The sequence below is a fragment of the Bombus pyrosoma genome, linkage group LG12 (genome assembly GCF_014825855.1).
Source record: "Bombus pyrosoma isolate SC7728 linkage group LG12, ASM1482585v1, whole genome shotgun sequence".
In the NCBI taxonomy this organism is placed as follows: Eukaryota; Metazoa; Arthropoda; class Insecta; order Hymenoptera; family Apidae; genus Bombus; species Bombus pyrosoma.
Genome location: NC_057781.1, coordinates 4,079,413 through 4,104,279, shown reverse-complemented (window position 1 = coordinate 4,104,279; position 24,867 = coordinate 4,079,413). Strand labels below are relative to the sequence as shown.

Here is a 24,867-nt window from a genome sequence, read left to right as displayed (position 1 = left end):
GCAAGCGGAAGTGGGTCAAATTAAATATTAACCAAACTCTGCCGAAACTCTGTGACCAAGCTGCCTGTATAGGTGTGTAAAATGACGAAATTTCTGACCCACGTGAGATCTAGACGCAAACGAGACACATTGCTAGTGCGCTTCTGTGAAATTTTTATGCAACGCGCGTTTCTTTGTCAAGATGAGACAAACGAGCAGGATGGGTATTAAGCGCTTGTGAATACTTTACGTATAAAATACAGCATCTACGTTTATCTTATGTTTCATTGATGACTCGAGTAGTATAACGTATCTGGATTTACAACGGGATTAGATGATTCGTACAAACATTTGTGTTTCCATTCGTACTCGTAGGAGAATTCTTGGAAATATAAGCATAAATTACGACCGGTGTCACGATCGTTAGTGATCGTAATAAACGAGAGTGACAATTTGATGGATTAGTCATCCTCGTGGTATACTTAGAAGTTTCATAGATCTTAGTTTATGAGGCCGTAAACTACTTTGAAAATGTTATTTCCTCCTCTAAACTTCCTTATTATAAACTATTCTATTTCATTGACTGAATCCATACAAGTATGAAATAACCTACGATATAATTATAATAAAAAATTGTTCGTCGTTAGTAATTACAGAACTTCACAATGAAAATCGTTCGAAATCGATTGAAATCGATCTGCCCCTCGAGTAGGAGGTAAAGGGGAGGTGAGTACGAATTCCGTTTCCGGAAAAATCCGGTTGAAGGTAATAAAGGCCGCGCGTCGACGCGCTGGCAGAAGCGGCAATGGGCGAACGAAAGGGTTAGAGGTTCGAGATTAAAAGGAAGTCACCCCCTCTGCCCCACCCTGCCCCTTCCCCCTCGTCTCTCCATCAATCACAATTATATCCTCTCTCTCCCCAGCTATCGTTCATAATTACTGCTCGTGACTTTATCCCGACGCTGAACGTTGCTGGACCGGGGCCGTGCCGTCCGCTTCGTTCCGCTCCAGCCGATCAACGGGGATAGGTGATAAGAGCGAACGAAAGAATGCCACGAATCAGAAAGGGACGAATCGTCGACTCGTGTTCAACGTTCAACCACGGAAACCCAACAAGTATTTTCATCCTCCTTCTATCTGGTCATTTATTTTTTGGACTTTGCGATAAATAATAGTATTGGGAATTTTCAATTGGAGAAAAAATGGAGAACTCTGTGAATATCGAATACGTTGAGAAAACTATCGATCGATATTCTTGTCGTTTCTTTTCTTGTCCGTATCGATCTTCTTAAGATCTTGTGAAATATCTAAGGTAATAGCATTGAAGGTTGTTATTCGAGGAAAAGGTGGAGAACTTGGTGGATATCGGATGCGTTGGTGGAACGTTTTCTCGTTTCTTATCGAAAATTGTTATTAGAGGGAAAGAATCGAGAACTTGACGGATCCTGGACGCGTCGGAAGAGCGCTTGGTTGGCGCTTCGATCGAGAAGGTTTAAAGCGAGCGTAGGCGGATGCGAGGGTGAGCCAGAGTTCTTACAGGTTTGATTAACTGTAAATTCCCTCGTGGTATCTTGGTTGAAACTTGGTTTAAGAGGCAGAAGTATCGTATAAAAAGATGATTTCAATTCTCTGTTGATATTGTAATTAAAAACAGACGATAATATGAAAAATACTTTGCAAGATAAAATTTAATGTTTCCGATTAGAGAAACGAATCTCTTACGTCTAAATCAAATTGTGCTCGTATTCCTTCCACTTGCTAATAAGTTTCGTAATATCGGGATGTAAATCGAGACACAGTTTGTAATTTCTTAACATTTTGTCTTTCCTTGAAGTAATAAATTTTCTGGATCACAGGAAATTTATTTTCACGACGAGGATTTGTTGTTTTCGAATCGGTGAAAAGCGTTCGACAAAAGTTGAGTGTAACGAGTTCGCCGGATGTTTGGCTATAAAAATCGTCGGATAGAATTTCCGGAATCGCATAGAGTTTGATGCCGCGCAGTTTATTCCTTCGTTGCTGGAAATAACTGTACGTCTTACTTTCATCGCGACGTTGCGGTATAATCGAGCCCGGAGGAAAAGGAAAGGAGGAAGGATAAAAATCGAGCCGCGCTGTGAGACTGTCTTCCTCGCCCTCCTTTTTCTCAGATTGCGTGGCAACGAGCAAACGACAAAGAGGAAAAAAGTAGAACAGAGTAATTGAGGATTAACGATGGAAGTAAAAGCGCAGAACAATTGAACATTTTGTAATTCGTTGTAAACAGCGTGCACGTGAACAGAATCTTTCAGGTGAAATTAAAATAGGTAAATTGAATTATGAATTCATTTTGGGGAAGGAAAAAAAATAAAAAATGGAAAATAATTCCTATTTCGGTGTAAAAATAAAATATTTCAAGCGCAGACCATAGTTTATAATTGCAAAATATTAGACAAAAAAAATATTTATTTATATGTATATAATTAATATTATCTGAGAGACAATCGGATTACAGATAATGTTTTCGTTTGTATCAATTAATGTTTGCCGCTTAATTCTCGAAGAACGATAAACAAACGGAAACACAAAAGCCCTATACCAATGGCCCCCGCAGGGAAAGAACCTGAAGCTACCTACCCTCTAACCATAAGCCCAAAAGGACCGTCAAAACAGGTGTCCAACGTCATTTCTCACCTTTCCTCCCTATCTTACCCATTCTACCCTCAAAAGACAACAAACCTTCCTTCCCAAAGGTTAACTATTTTGCGGCATCCAACAAAAGTCATTCTTAAATACAACTAATTTCATTCTCCACCAAATCCAAACTTCGCTCTCCAATGGTAGGAACAATCGTTTTAAGTTCTTCCAACGATTCTGAAGAAAATTTAGTTGAACAAAAAATCTCACTTCTCCGAAAGTTCTTCAGACGACCTTGACTAAAATCAAACTGAACGAAATTAATGCGAAAAATTAGGAAAAACGGGTTTCTCTGGGGCGGAAAGTCGCGCAGCAGCGCGCAGGATAATTGCGTGCGCCGATATACAGTTGGCCTATTACCACCGTGAACAAAGGAAGAAGGAAAGGGAGAGAAAGAGAGGGTGAATGTAATATATACTTTCCTCCAGCAGGCGATTTCAACCCCCACTGGTCTGTCCTGCTCCGTTCCCGGTCGGCCGCTCTGTTCGCCCTTCGGAGCTGCGTGCGCGGAAGCGCGCGCCCTTCCACGCGGGGTGCGTGCGCGCATATAAATGGAATCCCTTCAAGTAGCCTCGGTGCCCGCGTTGCCATCCACCTCGTGTGCGTGTACCTCCCTCTGTACGCGCTTCTGGATTACCAAGGGGGCGGACGGGGGTGGCTCGGTGAGGGCTGCCTCGACGACGATAGTGCAACCCGATGGCTAGCCGCGCTCGTTCCCTTCCTTCTCAGTTTTACTCTTAGATTTGGAAGAATTTTGGAAACTTTAGGGTTTGCGGTAATTGAAAGGACACAGTGAGGATAGATAATGGATGTAGATGTTATTAGGAAACGTATGAGATTTTGCACAAATAGCTTTCGTTTAATTAGCGGGAATTTTCGGATGAAAATTAAGCAGTTGAAATTTTCGAGACATTCGACTAACCGAAGGTATGAAGGTTTTGAGGAGGACGTAGAGATTTTTTACAATATTTTCGGAAAGTAAAATAAAGCAAATATTTTCAGCTGGAAGGTAAAGGATGAAGTTGTTTCAACGACATATAAAGCCTCTTTGAAATCTTTTCAGAAATTTAGACGAAAAGATTGACAGAAATTAAACGGAGTTTTCGTTACTATCTCGTTACATGAAAGCGCTCGGTTTCGAACATCAGTAAATGTTTTCTACGACGTTTCCAAAGACTTCAATAAAAATTCTTAAAACGATACATTTCCAAAATAAGTTGAATCTCTGAAAATCAGTAAACGAGCAACTCGACGAGAATGTTTCTCCGGCATCGAGAAACTCGGCTGGCACATCGCGAGGGATCCGAAGCGTCTTGAGGCCATCGCTAGTTGCAGGCACCGAGGGTAGGAAGCGCGTAGAGCACAAGTGCACGCGGATAGTGGATGTTAGGTGCGTTGCACGAGCGGTTACGTGCCTAGAAATTCACCCCTTTTTTTCTGCTTTCTCTCTCTCCGGCGCAGGTTGGCCAGGCGAGGGTGGCCGAGGGGATGAAAGGGGACCAGCAGGCCTCGAGAGTGAATACGGCATACAGGAGCAGCACGCACAAGTACACGGTTTCGCAGAGAGTGGAACGAAATCTATAGCACGCACTTACGCGGTTGTATATGCGTATACGCGTACGCGTACCGCCGCACCCCGAGGACACTGCCACCGAGGAAGAAAGGGAAGGAGAGAGGGAGAAGCTTTCAATTTTTCCTGCTGCCTTCGCGACCAGCCGGAAGCCGAGATTCTTGCGGAAGAATACGCGCCATCCATGGGCGTAGCCTAGCTCTAGCGCGATACTCCGCGCCGCCGTGTTAAAGGATGTACGAGCTTTCATGCCTCTAGTAATCGTTTCGAAGAATTTTTAATCTATCGCGGAAGATCGCATATTTAGTTCCCCTGCTTCTTTCTACTATTTTCTTTTTGAATACGAAGTGTTGCGATGAATATTGTTTATTGCTTTGTTTAAAAATTGTTTGAATCGACGAGCCGAATTTTAGATGCTATTCGCGTAACATAGATGAATATCTTTTGTATAAATCGAACGAAAGAATTTTTCATTTTGCCTCGCACTGGGTTGAAGTATTTCTTAATTTCGACTATGACTCTTCGATTTTTCCACAATCGCTATTATGATTCGGCGAAACGGACGGTAAGTGCGAGGCTCTTGAAAAATACATCAATCGCGTGTGTCACTCATTGATACTCGATCTTACATTTCGCGAATGAAACAATTCTTATTTTTATTAATCAATAATTCTCGAGTGATTTTCTAAAACTCTTCGTCAAACCTTCGTTTCTGTTCTTCTTCGCGATCGAAATTTTCTTTTGCATGAAATAAAACTCGTAATTTTGGAATTAAGAGAAATTTCCTGGCCTTGGTAGGACCACGTTGCGGAAATCGAAGGAACGGAAGCGTAGCACCGCGGAGGGTTGAAAAGTCGAACGATCGTAAAAAAGCCGCGTAGAACGAAGGGTGTGCGTGGCCTCGCAGCGAGAAAATTCCGCGCATCCTGCGCGTGTCTGACCTCCTGGCAGTTATTCCCCCGCCCCCTGCCACTCAAGCGCCATTTCCACCCCCGACATCTCCCGCCGCCCCTGTCTTTCTCCTTTTAGTCCTTTTTATCGCGGTCGACGCGAGTCGAGATACTTTTATTTCATGGCTGCGAGGTCGCATCCGCGTTTCACAACGATTCACGCGGCTTAACCTATATCGCCCTCTGTCCTTGATAAACTGTTACGATCGGCCGTGAATCGCTTTCCGCGCGATATTCGCTAGTCCAACGACGTTTATCGCGTGTAAATTGGAAGTTTGGATCGGATTTCGCTTCGTCTCTATCGAAGCAGAAGCGAGACTTGTCGTTCCTCGATCGACCACGAACCTGATTATTTTCATAAAAAAGGATCTTGGGAAATTTAACGATAGAAATATTCTTTTTTCTCTTACCGATTTTTTTCTAAATATCTGCCAGGATGTCGTATTATGTGTAAATGTCGAGAATGTTGGCCTTGAAGTAGCAACGCGTGCTGCACTTTAAGACCAGTTTCCAGGAGTTTGTTTCAAGCGACGATCGATGGCCCACGAACTGATGAATAAGTCAAGTCATTTTGCCGTACGAGATATAGCAGAGACTGCATTAATTATCGATGATGGCGATACAAAGTAAAGGTGAATTAATAGCGCGTAACAGGTGTACGACTTCGTGAAGTTTGTACTTCAGGCGCTTTGAGTGACAATTTGAATTTCGAGACAAGTAGCGACACCTGTCGACGAATCAAAGCATTATCCCGTTTCATTATAACGTAGAAACGTTTTTTTATTCTCCCACCGTTTTTATATGTTTTAATTAATTCGTAAGATTTATTCCCCCTTATTATAAAATCGCGATGAGCATCGATTAATTTATGTATACACGTGTTCATCTATATTACCAACTACAGAAAAATTCGCAAAAGATATCTCGTGAAGATCTATAAATATCCGAACTACTTAAGTGCTACTAAATTACTCGTATTAACATTATTTGAAGCGAAACGACTGAAATAAAATTAAAAATGTAGAAAATATAAAGGTCGTGTAACTGATTAATACGTAGAATTAATATTTTAAGTTCATTTTCCTTTTTATGTAAACTGAAGCTCCTTCGATCTCCTTTAAGAATTCTCCTTCGAAATCCTTGATTATTCAATTATTTATACACGTACGAATCCATAAATCACGCACTTCGAGAAGTTCTTTCTTCATTTTTTCATTCATTGGCTATCATAGCGGTCCAATATTCTTTTGCTTTTCAATACCAAAGTATGACAAAATAATTTGTCCCAAAAATTCATCACGAAGACTTTCGTAATACTGCGTTTTTTGCTGACAAGGATATACAATTTGAGTTTGTCCACAAGTGAAATTTCTTCAGACTTCGAGATTCAATCGTGTTTTCAATAGTTTGCTATAATTTCACAGGTGCAACCATGGGGGAACCAGAAAACGTCGGTGTACAACTGGTTTCCACTTCCTTCCAATGCCACCAATCGCTTTTGGACATACTGTTGCTGACATCTACTGGTGTATCCCGCAGGAACGGAACAGATACCGTTGCAAACATCCATTCTAAAGAAAATCAAAATATAATTTGAATTATCTTAGAATTTTATCGAATCGCAACGAAATATACTATTGTCTGCTTTTCAATTCCAATTTAAATTTTCATATCTCAACAGGCATTTAAATTTTCGGATTCAAATTGACGTAGCTAACAGAATTATAAATAAATCTACTCACGTGCATTTCTCACTCTTCACTACCTGCGAATATTTCCGGTCGTTCTCTTGAAGATTCACCACGTACATCCAGTTTCCTTGGTTGTTCAGAGCCGCTCTCGGAGTGATATATTGTGTCTCCGTTGGGCAAAGTGGAATTGCATCGAGATTGGACTGCCTCTTGTTACGCGTCTTACTCAATTTGCTGTATTTCAATAACGGATTTTCGTAGGACGTACGTGGTGCAATTTTACTGCTTCTAGCGTATCTGAATAAATATAAATAAATATATATATATATACAATTATAACAAAATTTACAAAAATTATACCGGTATAAATTTATATCAAAATTTACAGCACTACAATTTGATCAATATCATTACAATCGAAAAATTCAAAATTAAGCATGATCACCTGTTTGACCACCACGCTTGACCCTGTCCAAAGTTCAAAGTCTGTGACTGAGCGTAAAAAGAACGATCCGGCGTTACTCTTTGCTCTGTAGGATGGAACTTGGCGGGCGCCGGTTCCTCGCGTAAAAACGGATTCCCTTGGGCCGGTGTCGTGTACCTGTAGCTATAAACAAGAGCACGAGTTACTCGTCCAACGTAAAACGGACAATTTAGTTGACAATTTGGTAGGCGCAAAATTAGCATCGAAATTACCCATTCTGCTGAGTGTCGTTTGTCGGGGTCCCGTAAATGAGCGGCGGCTGCCCTCGAACGGGATACTGAGGCGGCGGCAAGAATGGTAACGAGTGAAACTGACCCTCCCCGTGCGCCTGATAATCATATCCCTCGGAGTAATCCGGTACCGACCTTGAACAGAAGCACTCTGTCCTTGATCCATTCCTCGTTTAATATAGTTTAGGAACGATGGTGATATTTAGTTTAATTTTATTATTATATATCGTATTATAATTAGTTATTATATTATGTATATATATTATTATTAGCATTATAATTATTACATTTTAATTTACGTTTTAACCTTAACTTACCTCATTACGATTTTCTTATTGATTTTCTTTCGTCTCAATGGATACATTATAAAATTGCGTTATAAATTTTTTTATCGACGATTTACGTTATTATAGTATCTTTTTCTTGACATGAAAAACCTAGGATAACCTGCATTCTTTTTTTTAAGGATAACGCAATGTACGTTATTACAAAAAGTTCGGGTAATTTGTGATCTATAAGTGGATATAAGGAATACAAAGGTATATACCTGTAATCACTGAAGTCCTCTTTGGACTCGTCCTTCAATACAGAACTGAAGTCGAAGCTGCATTTGTCCACAAGAAATTTAATTAACTGTCTGCAATAGAAATCAAAGAAAGACAAAGTATTAATAAAAAAGGAGAGAATGCAAAAACGTAGGTTTGCAATTGCATCTTCGAAATGATCTTTGACCCGTGTCGCGGTACTAAGCGCCGCGTATGATTTCTTGACCTAACTTTTAATAGAATCGTTTCAGAAATGAATAAAAAAATTGGTTATCTATCTCATGGATTATTCATGAATTCGCGGAAGCCGGGTTCCATGACCTGTGGTCGTTCCTCCTATATCTCGCAACTGTTTTCGAGCGAAATTAGAAAATTGGATAATTATATTCCTTCATATCTTCCTCTACCATAGCATTCTCATTCTTCTTTAAAAAAAAAAAAAAAAAAAGGTGTAAAATTTTAATTTCTATTTTTCAAAGAGAAACCTCAGAAAAAGATTACATACATTAACGTCTCTCGAAACTTTCAAAAGTCTATAAAAGACAAAAAAAAAAAAAAAAGAAAAAGAAAAGAGAAGAACGAAAGGAAACGATATACACAATTCGATCCTTCACGGTTCTTAAAATAAGTTACTCTTCGTCGGTAAATTTGTAAGTATTCAATTGCAGAGAAGAAACGGGAGAAAAGGGAAGATCTCGATATGTACTTAAGTCATTATCATGTCACGAGATAAGTAAAATATAAGCGAATTGAAAAAGTCCAGCGACCCATAATACCGCGCGAAGTGTCCATGCAAACACGCGCATGAATTTCGTGCGTGGTCGAAGGCCCGCGATCTTGGAACTTTCTCTACCGGTGAAAGACACCGGCTAGAAGATATGTCCCGATGTTTAATTCATGGTCCACGCCTAAAAGCTGTTTTCTCGCGGGCTGCATCTCGATCAGTGTCGTGGTGCTTCCATGAGCCCGACCAACTTTCGAACGTGTGTGATTCGTCAATGGACGACGGAAATCGGGAGAGACAGGGATTGACCTCGAATCCCAACACAACGTTTTAACTTACAATCTCGATACCATCGTTATATTTGACCAACGTAGTTTCGAACGTTTCTTCCATGTCGTCCATCCGTCTTCTTCGAGTTGTCGTTTGACAGGGGAGATGGTAAAAGAAATGTTACGATTTTTTGTTTTTTTATATTCATAGCTTTTTATTTTTGTCTTTTGCATTACGTTTTTTTTTATATCTTCTATATATATATTATATTTTTAGCTTTCCGTTATTCGATACTGTATTCTCCTCGATCATATTGCATCGAGCAACAAAGTCGTCCGTCTTTCATAATGTTATAAAAATTGTTTAAAAAATTTTAAGATGCGTATGTATACCAGAACTTTTTTTCTTTTTATAAAAGGCGTGTCATTGCAGCAGGTAGGAGGGAAGTTCTTGAATCGATGAACGTCTTGCGGGGAAAAATTGAATTGGATGAAAATCCGCGAGAATTGGCGGGAAGTAGCGGACAATGCGAGGTATTAACATTTCCTGTTATGCAGGCCGCATTACCACGCGTCTGCACACAATTGCAGCGGCACGCCGCCGTCGCGCCGCGCCGTCGAGAACTCGTTCATCAACGATAAACACCAGCAATCATCGTTTCCTTAAATCTTCCGTAATCTCTAGTGAGCGAACGTAAATACCAATTTGCTGTAATTGATCGCGTTCATTTATCCAGATTTATGAGACAGTGTATAGTACTTGTATTGACACGATCGCGTTATCTAGAAGCGGTATCGATCAAACATGATGAATGAAACGACGAAAACGAAAAATTGTATAGCAATTACGATATCAATTACAAGGGACGAAAAACCTTTCTGATATTCATGTAACACGTACATTGAAGTCGTTTAAGAAACACGCGACTTTCTAATTTAACAATTACCTAATATCTATAGAAATTCTGTAAATTACACAATGTAGTTTCAATAGAAAGTATTCAAAGTAACCGCTGTTCGTTGAATACGTATTTTGCATGTGTGCTGAAACAAGTCTGAAGCATATAGAATTCCTTTCACGTCGTAACAAGCATCTTCGATTTGTTCGAGCTGGTTAACACTTGTCAATGCGATCAACGCGCATTTTCGTTATTCTATCACAGTTATTTAACATTTCTATCTCCGTAGAGAAAATAAATTCTCTAATCGTTCATTGTCGATCGGTGTTCTCAGTGTACGATAAATTAATTTCTGAAAGTACGAACAGAAGCAGGGGCACGGAAATGGAAGCATCGTGACGAACATAGTATCCACAGCACTGTATGGAAATCCATAGCGATGACTAGCAACGATCGTTCTCGTCGATAAATCTGTTACGTTCCACGGACAACCTCACAACGCATAGGTGGAACTTCGAATCGCTCCTAGTATCAATTCGATCCGTAACGGTTCCGATAATTATCTAGCAGGGCATGACCGCGTCAAGGCCACGGTCACGCTACGCTGATCGGGAAATAAAACGTATCGAAAAGACGTCGGTTTTTACGTAATCGTTTGTCGCTTTCGAATCGATCTGGCTCCCGCGCAAAAAAGAGGAAAGATCGTGAAAATGATATGAACGAATGAATTGTATATAATACGATGCTGCTTTCTGTTGTTCTACCTGTTTAGTTACTTTTCTAGTTAGCTTTTGCAATCTCGTTCTTCCTCGTTTACCAACAACGACGTTTTTATCTACCAACGAGGAATTTAAAAGCAGAAATAATTGAAAGAAAGATGATATAAACAATGGAAAATAGAAGGATACCGGTAGTTGACACATTTAATGAAGATACAAGATATAAAATAATCCTATCGATTATTGTAGTAAGTCTTCTATACTTCTTTGGCGAAGCTCTTCTTCGTCACACTTCCTGTAACGACTAAACTGTTTACGATGGAACACCAGCGGAATAGAAGACAGATGACGCAAGAACGCGACGATCTCCAGGATATCGTCGGGGTAATTTTAAGCAAGTTCACTATCCTGGAACTTTCCCTTCCTGAAATTCGTCTCGCCACGCACGATCAGCTGATTCGTATGCAGGAACGGTAACGGCCGACACGCCGGGAATATTAATAACGAGACGGTGAACCATATTTTTACAAATTCCGCAGACGCGAGACTTTTGGAAATTCGAGGAAACAGCTCAATCCATCCTCGAAATTCTTTCTTTCGACACTCGATAACCCGATACTGCCTTACGTGATTTCAAAGTCTAACAATTTCATGTACATTTGCGGAAAAAACTAGCTGTCCTAGAAATCCGTTTCGCGTATCACAGCGTCCTTCATTATTTTATTCGCCGTTGTCCACGTTATTTTTCCAATTATTTCTATCCTCAGACTTATTCTCAAAAAAAGAGGAGGGGAAAAAACAAAGGAAACGGCTAAGATCGTAAAAAATAACTAGAAAAATATAATTAGATAACTAAGATTTGAAAGACACGCAAGTTTCTTATCGTGTTTCTTATCGAGTTTCTTATCAAACAGACGTCAAGTATATCAAGTCATCTAATTTTTGCAGTTACTTCGATTCATACCGAGACTCTTCACTTTACATCTCACAAGGACTTGTTGCAAACTCAAGGAATCGGACGAGCTTCTTAGCGAGTCTCGCTCCTGCTGCGTCACGAATGATCCAATTTTTTCGATCGTTCCGCGCGATTAATTGACCGAGGATAAACGACAAACGACCAATACCTTGGAATGATAATGTGTAATACTCGCGCAACTGTTAAGAGGCAGCATTATCATGCAAATACGATTATAGGCCTGACATCATAGATCTGCCATGCGCTATATCACGAACATAGTGTACGCATAAGTAGCACACTACAACGACAGCTTTTTTCGCGAGTTGTTGCAAAAACCCATCCGGCATCTGTGTTATGTCATTTGTTCATCACATTCGAAATCTATTGCTCACGAGCGAAAGAATGTCTTTATCATCTAAAAGGAGGTTGTCCGATGCATACACTCGAAGAATTATTTTTAACGCGAAATAATTTTCAATAGCTGTGCTTCTTTTTAATTTCTTAGAAAACCCTGTTTTAAGATGAATGTCCGTACATCTTGATCATTATCTTTTTAAAAACATCTCTTTTAAGATATATGTATGCACACATGCCTACAAATGATGTAATTTATATTCAATAGGTACATAGTCTTTGATAGAATCTTTTCAAATGATGATCGCCGTGATCTCTTAGTCTTTGATAATTATTCAACAACTAACGAAAGAAGAGCATGAATGATTATCCCATTCCTTAAATTTATCGTAGTTTGAGAGTAACAGCGAAATAGATAAGCGTTTAACCTTCGAACGATATAATAAAATGAGAAAGAATTGAAAATGAACGTTTCAGAGAATGTTTATCGGTTTATTCTCCAGATTTTCGGCATTTTCAGTGTCGGATGCGTGTCCATAATTTTTTTTATAGAAAACAAATATTAATAATTGGCTTCAACCTTGGCGTTTAACCTTCGAACGGTATAATAAAATGAGAAAGAATTGAAAACGAACGTTTCAGAGAATAATTATCGGTTTATTCTCCAGATTTTCTGCATTTTCAGTATCGGATGCATGTCCATAATTTTTTATAGAAAATAAATATTAATAATTAGCTTTATGTATAATGATACTTCAATATGAAACTCATAACACTATATCTGTTAGTTTTCTCAAACTACACTCTTTGCAGGGTTAATGTCTAATAAGTATTCAACATTCATAGAAAGCTTCTTAGGATATAAATCACGTTTTCCTGCGTATAGAGAACTCGTATCTAGCAATTGAGACTTCCTCTTTTATTAAACAAAATCGTCTTCTTACCGAGGATAATGATCGAGACTTTCACAGAACGTTTGTCCTGGCTTTGCGCAATTTGGTGTGTGCCCCGGAGGTGCAGGTACAAAAGGTTCGTATTGTGGTCGGCCTGGACATCCGTACTCGAGGCAAGGCTCGCCATGAGCGTTCACCAAGGATGCCTGAAACCAAATCGAGAATAACGTTCAAAGGGCCTTGATGAGACAATTAAAACAGTGATTAAGTGCAACGAGCTGCAGCGTACGAAACGCTTACCTTCTTTCATCGCAACAAATACATCGCCCGTCATGAATTAGAAGAGCATCTTTATCGTACAATGCAAAGAAATATTTATTCGATATTCCATATGAACGAATGAAAATGCGTTCGCGAATATGTTACAAAATACATAAAATCTTAATTTAGATTCTGCTATAGATTTGATTTAGATACGGCGGGAAGAACGATAATGGTTAAAATATTTGCAATATTATCCATTTAATGAGAATAACGTTTCCACTGATGAAACAAGATCGTCGAGATACTAACGTAACTAGAACGTTATTTGTATAAAATTTCTATAAAGATTATTAGGAGAAATCTTCTACTCGGTTATTGCGGAACCCCGGTGAATCATGCTTCTCTGAAATGGTTCCATTGGCTCGCGGCGCTATATAAGGAATATTAAATCTACGCTCTCCTAGCTTTTATTAAAACTAAAAAAAGGAAAAAGGAAATATTATTAACGACCTATCTCATTAGCGTTCGCAATTGTGCAGACTTCGAATAATTTATCATGTTTGCGCAAAGAAAAAAAAGAAAGATCAAGTTCTTATTCACGAGCTTGTTTTCATTGCTGTAGAACCGCAACCGGAAACTTTAAGGTTATCCGAATTATTTGCTTCAATAGGTGAACGCATTTAAACCTGATGTAATATTCTAGTATTGGATTGGCAACTAAGTGATTGCAGATTTTGTCATTACCATCTAATGAGCTGCCAACCTAATAGAACGTTATTTAACAGCCAATTTCAATTGACTCATCGCATGGCACGGTTGGTGTCATTTTTTATCTATTCCCGAATCACCCTAAAAGTTCATATACCGCGAAGCAACTTTCGTTTCCACGATAATACAATTGGGACAGAAATGTCTTATAAGAAAAAGAAAAACAATTTTTGAATATCGTACATGTGCAACCCTAAGGGGAAAAAAGTGAGTTAAGTTATAGGTTATAAATGAAAATGGTACTTACTGTTTGAAACATTATCATCGTAATAAAATAACATTATCCATGCAGTTTCGATGAAGTTAGGATATTGAAATATTCTCGTAATCAAGAATCATACATTGAAAGTAATTTTAATTTCGATCAACAAAAATGAATCATCCTGTATACTGTGATACTATGATAAGGCGTTTACACAATTATAGCCGTTTTATGATCATTTACACATATACTTAATCGTTCCTTTATTTTCACCGAAGTGTGCATCCGGTATTACAAAAAGCTTGAATTCAGCGGCAACTGACGCAATCTTACAAAACGTAGAGAATCTTACGCCAGATATTACGATACACGTCAGGCTTGAGTTTTACATTTCACTCGTGGCTTTCACGGTGTAAGAAACTAACTCGTTCTACGGATCCGAGCTACCTACGATGTCTGACACAGACTGGTCACGTGTACGATCGTAAAATGCGTATTCACTTGTAAAATATTCGATTCGAAATTACTTTCATCTTCGATCGGTCGATAAAAATGCGTAACGACGACTTTTGAAATCCGAGATTTTTACATTAAACATTTTTACAGCACACAAAATTTATCTTTAGTTTTTAAACGTATTAAATTATATACATAAGCTTTCCATGTTTAGTAATTACTTTTCAAACGCGTCTCATACGTGATAAGTTTTGTATTGCAGCGAAATGAGGTTTAGGGCGATTCTTTATATCGGAACCGTTTCATTCACCGGCAGGCTAGAAAGTTACTCGTTATCCTTATCGTTTCTAACCACGTTGACTTTAAACCACGTACAGTAAAAGTTCGACCGTGAGACACATGCACACACGCTCGTGTGTTTAGAACTCGATTGTTCTACATCACTGCATCCGCTGAACCGACTGGAATAAACAAGCGAACGATATCGCTCAAGTATCCTGTTTGTATTTTTTATTTAGATTATATGTTAATACGAGGCATACTTGATTAACCCCGGCTAAAATCAATAATTACCGTATCTGTAATTTAGAATTACCACGGACATAGAAACTTGCGAAACTCTATCTAACTCTTTCTAATAACAAAAATAATAAAATCATGTTTCTACTTACGATCGTTAATAAGGAAAAGATCAATTTCATTTTCGAAGGTGTTAGAATAACGATGCTGGCCACCGTAACAGATTCAATTCGAAAACACTTCACCACGTTCGAACAATCGTATCACCACTTTCTTTTCTTTTTCTTTTTTCTCTTTTTTCTTCTTTTTACCGATCTGAACCACACCGCGAGTCCTTTCGCGAGGGCTGATATTCGATCAGAAGTCAAATCACATAATTATGACATTACGCGAGCCTCGCGGAACGGGATTACTACGACACGATAAACGATTATCCGTTCAGTGAAACACGTGCCGGTAACCACGGATGCGCTTCGCAAGTTAGACGGATCGCGGAAACGCCGATGTGCAATCATCGAGTCATGCGTGGTGCGAGCGTTGACAAGTATCGTTGGCCGCGAAAAAATACGTCTCGCCACGCGAGTGATTAATCTTCCGAAGAGAACAACTTCTTAAACATGAAATTTATTCAACTGAGTTACGGGACGAAGATGAATCACTGAAACGCGATTAAAAGCTTATCGAAGCAAGTTGAAATGTTCCTTCGTTCCGTATACGAAAATTTGATATCCTATTTAAGTCGCGAATAACTGCGATACAAGCACCACTGTATGACGATGGTCGAACTGTGGAGGACGAGTGTGACTGTCGATACCTTAGTCACCGCCACTGTCACTCGTATATATGTATTCCGTGGCGTTAGGTCCAGATTCCGTCGGGGTTTGTCCTGTGCGATTTTACGCGCGGCGATCTTACCTAGCAACGTGGGTAACTCGGTGTACCGATACCCATACTCGCGCTCGTACCCCTTCCTCTTGCACGCGTGCACGAGTTCCGATCGAGCAACCATGGGTGGGATATAGTTGCACTTTGCTAACTGACCGAGGTTTTGCCTTACTAACTCGCCCTCTGTATCCCCACCATTTGGAAATGTCCCTGCTCGCCTAGACTAGAAATCACTCGTTATATCTTTCTTTCTGATTGTTTCGAGAGTGGACGTTTAATTCTTTTATTTTTATTTTTTCTAACATTGGAAATAGCAGGATAAGCAAAATACCGAGTAATTGTTCGTTTTTCATATTTTATTAATTTGCAATTTTAAGATCATTTTTAAGATGTAAAAAATTTTACTAATTATTTTACTTCAATTCTGCGAGACGGTTCTGGTATGGATCTTGCCTTGCTAACTGGGTAGATTCGTTCCCGACTAGCGGCCAATTACCAAAGCACTACCGTACTTTCACTGGTGTCCGTGTTCCCTAGTGTTCCTCGTTCGACCTTACACGTTGACAGAGATCGTGTCGCTAGAACGGGATCAATGAAATTGCGTAAAGAGACGAAGGTCGACTTCTTGATAGTTTTGCTTTTATCTCTCTATTGACGACGTGCCAGTCGAGTCTTATACACGATTTCTTTGTATGACGAAGCTAAAGAATAGCTTTAATAACAATGTGTTTTTCGTCTTATACATTGAATGACTAAATGAAGAAGGATAAAAATTGATTTATGATAAGAAAGCATTTGCTTCAAGGCAATGTCTTTAAAGAGAATATTTTTTACAATTTGATTCTATTGTCGTTTCCATATATGCTATACGAAACGTCTTTTTATGTCTTTTTTTGACAATATCGTCTGTTATAAGTTAAAGATAATATTCCGAATTTTGTTAAATTTCTGAAATTTGAAAGCGAAGCGCTAGTTTTGAAATGAAATATTCTGTCACGCGCGCTTTGTCGAATATGTAACAGTGCCATCTAGGTATACTATCAAGAACTTAATATTAATTTGATAATATTTCCATGAGTTTATTCACCTATGGTTGAAATATGGTACTGTAATTGAAATTACTTAAACGATCTTAAATTAATATCTTAAGAACATCTCGACATCTTAAAATAATTAAAAGATTCAATTACCATCATCAAAATTCAAAGACCACTATCTCATTTATATTATATACTGCAAAGATCAAAGTTACAATCTAACGTTTCAAATGCCAAACGCAATGATTAATGGATTTTCGTGAGAGTAATGAATTATGACAAATGGATCTTAATTCGTAGAGCTTCAGTACGTAACGTATGAAAGTAATCTTATCGTAAGAATGAAGAATAGTTCAAAGTATGGCCACAAGATGCCACGAAAGTGATCCGCATAAAACTCATTTTTGTCTTGTTATCATAAATTGGCATATACATATATAGTGAACTGTGGAAAGGTGCGAAAGGTGAGAGGGGTAAACATAATTCGAGCAGACCGACTACCTTTTGTACGGGTCAGTTGCTATGTACACGTTTTGCTGTGTGAGTTTGCTCTGTTCGTGTCATTGAATTTGATGTGAAAGGAATTAGAACCTCTCGATACTACAGATCACACACGCTTCTGTTACGGCATAAGCGGCACAGCGTAATCATAGCCATGGCGATTGCTTCGTCGCGAGTAGACGAACTTGTACAAACTGTTACCCTTCATAATCCTCGAAAATTGCTATTTACGGGCTACGTTCTGCCCTCTGTGATATTACACGCTGTGTGGATTTATAGTTGGATTTTTGTCTATGGAATTGACGAGTATTATGATGCGGGTTTAGTGGGTATCGCAGCTATCGGTGTATTACAAATTTTCATATGTTTGTGTTGCCAGTGGTCAGTGCATATACATACTTTCCTTAATTGTAGCTCGGTGAGTTGACAATCGTTTACCGTAAGGAACAATAAATGCTAATTAAATAATTCGCACGTGTAAGTTACGTTGTTCAATATGTTTTGTTAACGTGGCAGCCATTCGAACCGGCCTTCTGATCGTGCGAATCATATGGCTGATTGGCGGGAAATTTTAAATTATTAAAATGTAGCATTTGTGGTTTTACGAATACGATCATTTAAAATCTTTTCAGGAAAAAGATCCGTATAAAGCGAAAATAGCAAAAGTAGTGCCTACTCCCAACAATGGAAGTTCAGAGCTTGTTAAACTACATCATTCTGAACAACATGAACCGTGGTTCATATTTCAAAAAACCAAATACTATTGGAATTCTCATGAAAAAAGTTTCGAAGGCCTTCATTTTCCAATTAATCACTCTATCAAACATTATTGCGAATGGAGAGGATACTTGGATGAGAAAGATGTTGCAGCAGCAGAAGAAAAATATGGGAAGAATAAGTAAATATATCTTTTTATATGTACTGTTGGCGAATTACATAAATCACTTTATATACCTTTTTCATTACCTTCACATAGGCTGGATATGGTGGTACCAGAATTTAGAGAATTATTTAAAGAAAGAGCAATTGCTCCATTCTTTGTTTTTCAATTATTTTGTGTAGCATTATGGTGTTTCGATAAATATTGGTATTATAGTATCTTTACATTAGTTATGCTTATTATGTTTGAGTGCACACTTGTGCAACAACAACTTCGAAATGTGGCTGAAATTAGGAAAATGGGAAACAAGCCATATACTATAATGGTTAGTAAACATCATAAGTAAATAAAATATGTTCCAAATATTTCCAATAAAATTGCTTTCATCAAAGGTCTACAGGAACAGACGGTGGCATTCCATGTTTACTGACCAACTAGTTCCTGGTGATATTGTATCCATAACAAGATCTCAAAATGATAATCTAGTGCCATGTGATATGTTACTTTTAAGAGGACCTTGTGTTGTTGATGAGAGTATGTTAACAGGTAAGTCATTAGGAAGAATCACTCTTAACACTGTTTGAGTCTTTTGAGTAGAAGCTGTGTCCATAAGGAATTTCTTTTTTAAAAAGGCTGCGGAAGCCTCGACTTCCTCCTTAGGAAGAATATTAATTTATGGTTAGTGTATCATATATTTTACATTAATCAATTATGAATAAATAGGGGAATCAGTTCCTCAAATGAAAGAGCCCATAGAAGAAATTGATGGAAATAGACAGCTGGATATAGAAACTGATAAGCTTCACATACTTTTTGGGGGCACGAAAGTTGTACAACATACTCCACCAAGTAAAAGTGTATCTGGCCTTAAAGGTATCTAAACAGTAAATAATAAATTACTATATTTTAATATCATATATATTTTGTATTTATACATATATATTAAAAATTTTAGCTACTGATAATGGCTGTGTGGCCTATGTTTTACGTACTGGTTTTTCAACGTCGCAAGGAAAACTTTTGAGGACAATATTATTTGGAGTCAAATGCGTTACTGCTAACAACTTGGAAACGTTTGGTTTTATCCTATTTTTGCTAGTTTTTGCGATTGCTGCAGCATCATATGTCTGGATTAAAGGTATATAACATATCAAAAAGAATATTAAAGCTGTATTTCTACACTACTAATAATTTATTAATTACAGGGAGTGAAGATCCTACAAGAAATAGATACAAATTGTTCTTGGAATGTACATTAATTCTCACATCAGTTGTTCCTCCAGAATTGCCTATTGAGTTATCATTAGCCGTTAATACTTCATTATTGGCCTTATCAAAGCTAGGTATTTATAAAATGAAGATGAATGAAGATGATATTCAGTTCTATATTTTTTAATACAATAATATATAATTTCTGTATAGGTGTATTTTGTACTGAACCTTTTAGAATTCCATTTGCTGGAAAAGTTGAAATATGTTGCTTTGATAAAACTGGTACTTTAACCAGTGATAATTTAGTCGTCGAAGGTATAGCGGGGATTGAGTAAGAATCAAATAAGTTTCAAAATATTTTCAAATGTAAATACTTATAATTAAGATATTGTTCATTATTTTAGAGGGAAACCAGATGTTATGCAACTTTCTGATGCACCTATAGAGAGTATTCAAGTACTCGCAACGTGCCATTCTCTTGTACAATTAGACGACGGAATTGTTGGAGATCCCCTTGAGAAAGCTACGTTGAAAGCTATTAAATGGAATCTTACAAAAAGTATACTTCTATTTATTGATATTCTTATTGTTATTACACTTTATTTTTTCTTTTTTGACGATGTTGTAACAATTTCAACATATTTAAGCTGATTCTATGATACCAAGAAAAGGACAATCGCCTGTCTTAAAAATCGTACAAAGACATCACTTTTCTTCCGCGTTAAAGCGAATGTCAGTCGTAGCAGGATACACGATGCCAGGATCATCAGAAATCAATTACATGACAACTGTGAAAGGTGCTCCTGAAATTATTAAAGACATGGTGCGTAGTAAGTCACAAGTAATTTCCTTTGCACCCACAATGTGTCGTAAATATTTTAATTTTTTCTTCCAGTTGTTATCTATACCAGATAATTATGAATCAACGTATTTGTCACTTTCGCGTCGCGGAGCAAGAGTATTAGCTTTAGGATATCGAAAACTTCCTGGACCTCTATCTTCGCAAGATTTAAGGGAATTAACTCGAGAAAACTTGGAAAAGAATCTCATTTTTGCTGGATTTGTAATCATAAGTTGTCCACTTAAACCTGATTCTAAAGCTGTTATTAAGGAAATCGTGAATGCTTCACATTCGGTAGCTCTTTCAACAATTTAATTTTATTTCTAATTATTCCATTTATAAATTATGCAAATTTACGTCGCTTTTACAGGTTGTTATGATTACTGGTGATAATCCTTTAACAGCATGTCATGTTAGTCGCGAATTACATTTTACAAAGAAACCAATTACGCTTATATTAACTGCAGCTGATGGAAAGTGGATATGGGAAAGTGTGGATAGAAAAATAAACTTACCTTTGGAAATGAAAAATGTTTCTCGGAATAATGAAATTTGGCGAGAATACACTCTTTGTGTAACGGGAGAAGTAAGTTATAAAAAAATATAAAATACATACTCATACTATAAAATACAGTGTACATTAGATTTATAAGATACAATTTTTAGGGTTTAACATATTTAAAAGATAACGAACGAGATCTACTTCGTAAATTGTTACCACACATCGTAATTTTTGCAAGATGTGAACCAAAACAAAAAGAATTTATAATTGTCTCATTGCAAAATTTAGGATACACAACGTTGATGTGCGGAGACGGCACTAATGATGTTGGTGCTTTAAAACATGCTCAAGTGGGTTAGTAAAAGCTTATTAAATTTATATATGAAATAAATCATACATGTTAATTACTTAATTTATTCAGGTGTCGCCATTTTATCAAGCCAACCTGAAAGAGTATCTGCTGAAAAACAAGATAATGTAAAGAACGAACACACCATCTCAAATTCAGCAGTAACAAATGGTCCAAGAAACAATCCGAGAGTTTCTGCTAATACCAAGGCGAGAATACAAAAGATACTAAAAGAACTCGAAGAACAATCTGTTATAGTTAAGTTAGGAGATGCTTCAATTGCCGCACCTTTTACAAGCAAAATGTCATCAATTCAATGCAGTAGGTTCTGTTGTATATGATTTATAACAGTTCAAAGATATGATAATATATTAATGTTATATTAATATTTGTTTTATTATAGTATGCCATGTTATTAAGCAAGGTCGATGCACCCTGGTTACCACCTTGCAGATGTTCAAAATTTTAGCACTTAATGCATTAGGGCTTGCATACAGCCAATCTGTTCTTTATTTAGGTGGAATAAAATTCAGTGATACACAAGCTACCTTACAGGGTATTCTACTGGCCACTTGCTTTTTATTCATATCAAGATCAAAGCCATTGAAAACATTGTCTAAACAGAGGCCTCTTCCGAACATTTTTAACTTATACACGATTGCTACCGTACTCCTTCAATTTGCAGTACATTTTATCTCTCTTGTCTATATGGTTAAGGAAGCTACTTTATTATCTCCAAAGTAAGTAAAATGATTAAAGGATTATGTGTACAATGATGCTTGAATTAATATTAATTTTGTTCCAATTTAACCAGGAGTGAAAAATTAGCAGCAATACTAGCTCCAAGTAATTCATCTAATGGAAGTACGGCTTTAAATATGAGCTTGACTGACGAAGAAGAATTGTTTGAACCCAATCTATTAAACAGTACAGTTTATATTATTGCCATGGCGATTCAAATTACTACTTTTGCAATTAATTATCGGGTGAAGTGTTTTGATAAATAAAATATTTATTAATGAAGACTTTATGTATTTTATTTTAATTTAACATAATTTTATGATACAGGGTCATCCATACATGGAGAGTTTGTTACAGAATAAATCTTTACTATACAGCCTTATAGGCAATGCTACTGTTATATTGGCATTAGCATGTGGATTTTTACCCAATTTGGCAGCACAATTTGAAATTGTGGATTTCCCAAGTGATGTAAGTTTATGCAAGGAAAATGTAATATTTTTCATATTTGTATAAATATTAATTTTTTAAATATTTTCTGTTTCTAGTTTCGAAGTCTTTTAGTTCAAGTTTTAATAGCAGACTTTGTCCTCGCATATATAGTTGATAGAGCCTGTTTATGGCTTTTTGGAGAAGGAAGACATCAAAAGCTGTGATTAGTACACAATTTCTATACTCAACTTTTAACTCCAAAAGTGCGAAAAATTGAATATACAACGTTGTTTTCTTGTTTCACAAAAAACGAATGTTATCTTTGTTTATTAATATCTTTATATTTCATGAACTATATTACAATTCATATGTGGAATGTAATGCTTTTAAAAATCTGACCAATAATAATTGAGAAGTCATTACTTAAAAACACTCATATTGTTTAAGAATTTGCAAATAATTCTTTGTGGAACAAGAAAAATTGACGTATATATACTTATGTGCGTATATGAGTATGTGGTATGTATGTTTTAATGAATGTAATTATTGCTATACAATGTGAAATAGCAAAAAGAGCATGCAATGTGAGTGTGTATAAATGCTAAGTAAATAATACATAATGTCATAAGTATTACATATATCATTGTTTAAAAGCAATGTAAGTGTACCTTCAGAACCTGATTTATGGAAATTTATAAATGAGATTCTTTTATTGTACCACAAACGTATAAAAAACTGATTCTGAATAGTGTATAAAAAAAATTACTGCATACTAGTAGAAGTTTCAAATTGATGGTGGAGTTTCACACATACAATGATATGACTGATTATATGCTGGATTATGCCAGCAAAAACTGTTATGTTGTAATTTTACAATTTTGTACAATTAACATGTCTATTTTAAAATAATTCTTTTCACTAACATCGTAAGATATGCACATGATTCATCAATGTTTAAGCTAATTCAGCAGTAAATGTTGTCAGAAGTTATACTTAAATTTCAGGGTTTATATCTTTTCTTTACTTTTATACTATTTTCATGTATAATAGAATCAAATTTAGAGAAGCTACTAATAGGAAGAATAGATTTTTAATTCCAACATTCCAATTTTATTTCTATCATATATTTAGGAGGATAAATAGAATATAAATAAATGGAATTGTATATGGCTTTGTCTACTAAAAATATTTGTGTCCCTCTTTGGTTGACAAATAATGTGTACACACTGAAATATTGGGTGTGGTTAATGAATGTGTATAGCTTGGTTAATACTAATATCCTTACAACAATTAAATGCAACAGAATAAACTTTACCTTATAGAAAATACTCAAAATTCAACGGCACGTGTTTTTTTGCGAAAAAACGGTATGCGAATTTTTAAAGCATCATATTTTTATACCAAAAATCCTGCAAGTTGATTGTATATTGTTGCCTTGTAATTATCTATCATGAGAATGGTAAAATACAGCCAGTGTAAAAATTATTTGTAAAGTACTTTAACAAAATTGTTGCAGAACATCGTTTAGTAACAAAATTTTAACAAATAAAAATTTATGCATATTCTTCCAAGTCTCCAGAATAATTTTAAAAGAAAAAGGAATGCGATACCTATTTCTTTTGTGAAAATATTAATAAACATCTTGCGAATGGTGAAAATATATGCGTAATAAGTATTCGTACAGTTACCGTTTCACAGGATAAAATGTACATGGATATTTAAAAAAATAATCTGCATCAAACTGCAGAAAAAGTGGGTTTAAAAGACAATTTTATTCTGATGCAAGATAACGATCATAACGTTACAAACACAATGTGACTAATACGCGAGAGTGGATCTTGTATGATGTTCGGAAACACGTAGAAACATCTCCACAATCCCAATATAAATATTATTGAAAATTATGGAATACCTGAAACTGAAATGATTTAAAGAGAGTTCTTTTTTTTTATAAATATTTCAAGTAGAATACTCATCAATTTGATAAATTTAATGCCACGACGACTTCAAGTTATAATAAAAACAAAAAAGACCTAACTAAATATTAAAATAATTAAACCTAGTAATTTCATCTTCTGGATATTAGGTAAGTCTTATTAGTTTTTTCTATTAAATTGTAACTACGAATGCGTACTTATTATGCATATATTTTTGCCAGTTTTTAGATATTTGTTAATATTTTCACAAAGGATATAGATATCCTATCTTTTTTTATGAAAATTATTCTGCAGACTTGTAAGAATATGGACATATCCTTTATTTGTTAAAATTTTGTTAATAAACGATATTCTACAATATTCTTTTTATTTGTTGAAATTAGTTACTGTACGAATATTTT

The 24,867-nt window shown here is 36.5% G+C and overlaps 2 protein-coding genes across 4 annotated transcripts; one reads left to right on the top strand and one right to left on the bottom strand.

Annotated features, from left to right (window-relative positions):
- Positions 1-5,936: 5,936 nt before the first annotated feature.
- On the bottom strand, positions 5,937-16,192 carry LOC122573580 (protein spaetzle 5). Of its 3 annotated transcripts, none has more exons than XM_043740143.1 (7): positions 15,302-16,192; positions 12,992-13,146; positions 8,127-8,216; positions 7,562-7,714; positions 7,311-7,472; positions 6,940-7,162; positions 5,937-6,745 (listed from the first exon to the last, which is right to left on the bottom strand). In XM_043740143.1, the coding sequence occupies exons 1-7, from the start codon at positions 15,329-15,331 to the stop codon at positions 6,695-6,697; spliced, it is 864 nt and encodes a 287-aa protein (XP_043596078.1). In that variant the 5' UTR covers positions 15,332-16,192; the 3' UTR covers positions 5,937-6,694. The 3 variants fall into 3 exon arrangements, with proteins under 3 accessions (XP_043596078.1, XP_043596076.1, XP_043596077.1); XM_043740141.1 differs by having other exon boundaries at positions 6,917-7,162; positions 15,302-16,179; XM_043740142.1 differs by lacking the exon at positions 15,302-16,192 and adding an exon at positions 14,220-15,071 and having other exon boundaries at positions 6,917-7,162.
- A 1,287-nt stretch (positions 16,193-17,479) lies between these two features.
- On the top strand, positions 17,480-23,301 carry LOC122573575 (endoplasmic reticulum transmembrane helix translocase). Its single transcript, XM_043740125.1, has 18 exons — positions 17,480-17,990; positions 18,205-18,470; positions 18,549-18,777; positions 18,845-18,998; positions 19,176-19,325; positions 19,408-19,590; positions 19,658-19,795; positions 19,875-19,995; positions 20,069-20,223; positions 20,312-20,487; positions 20,560-20,799; positions 20,876-21,091; positions 21,172-21,361; positions 21,429-21,677; positions 21,760-22,096; positions 22,171-22,342; positions 22,425-22,568; positions 22,646-23,301. The coding sequence occupies exons 1-18, from the start codon at positions 17,727-17,729 to the stop codon at positions 22,751-22,753; spliced, it is 3,492 nt and encodes a 1,163-aa protein (XP_043596060.1). The 5' UTR covers positions 17,480-17,726; the 3' UTR covers positions 22,754-23,301.
- Positions 23,302-24,867: the final 1,566 nt, after the last annotated feature.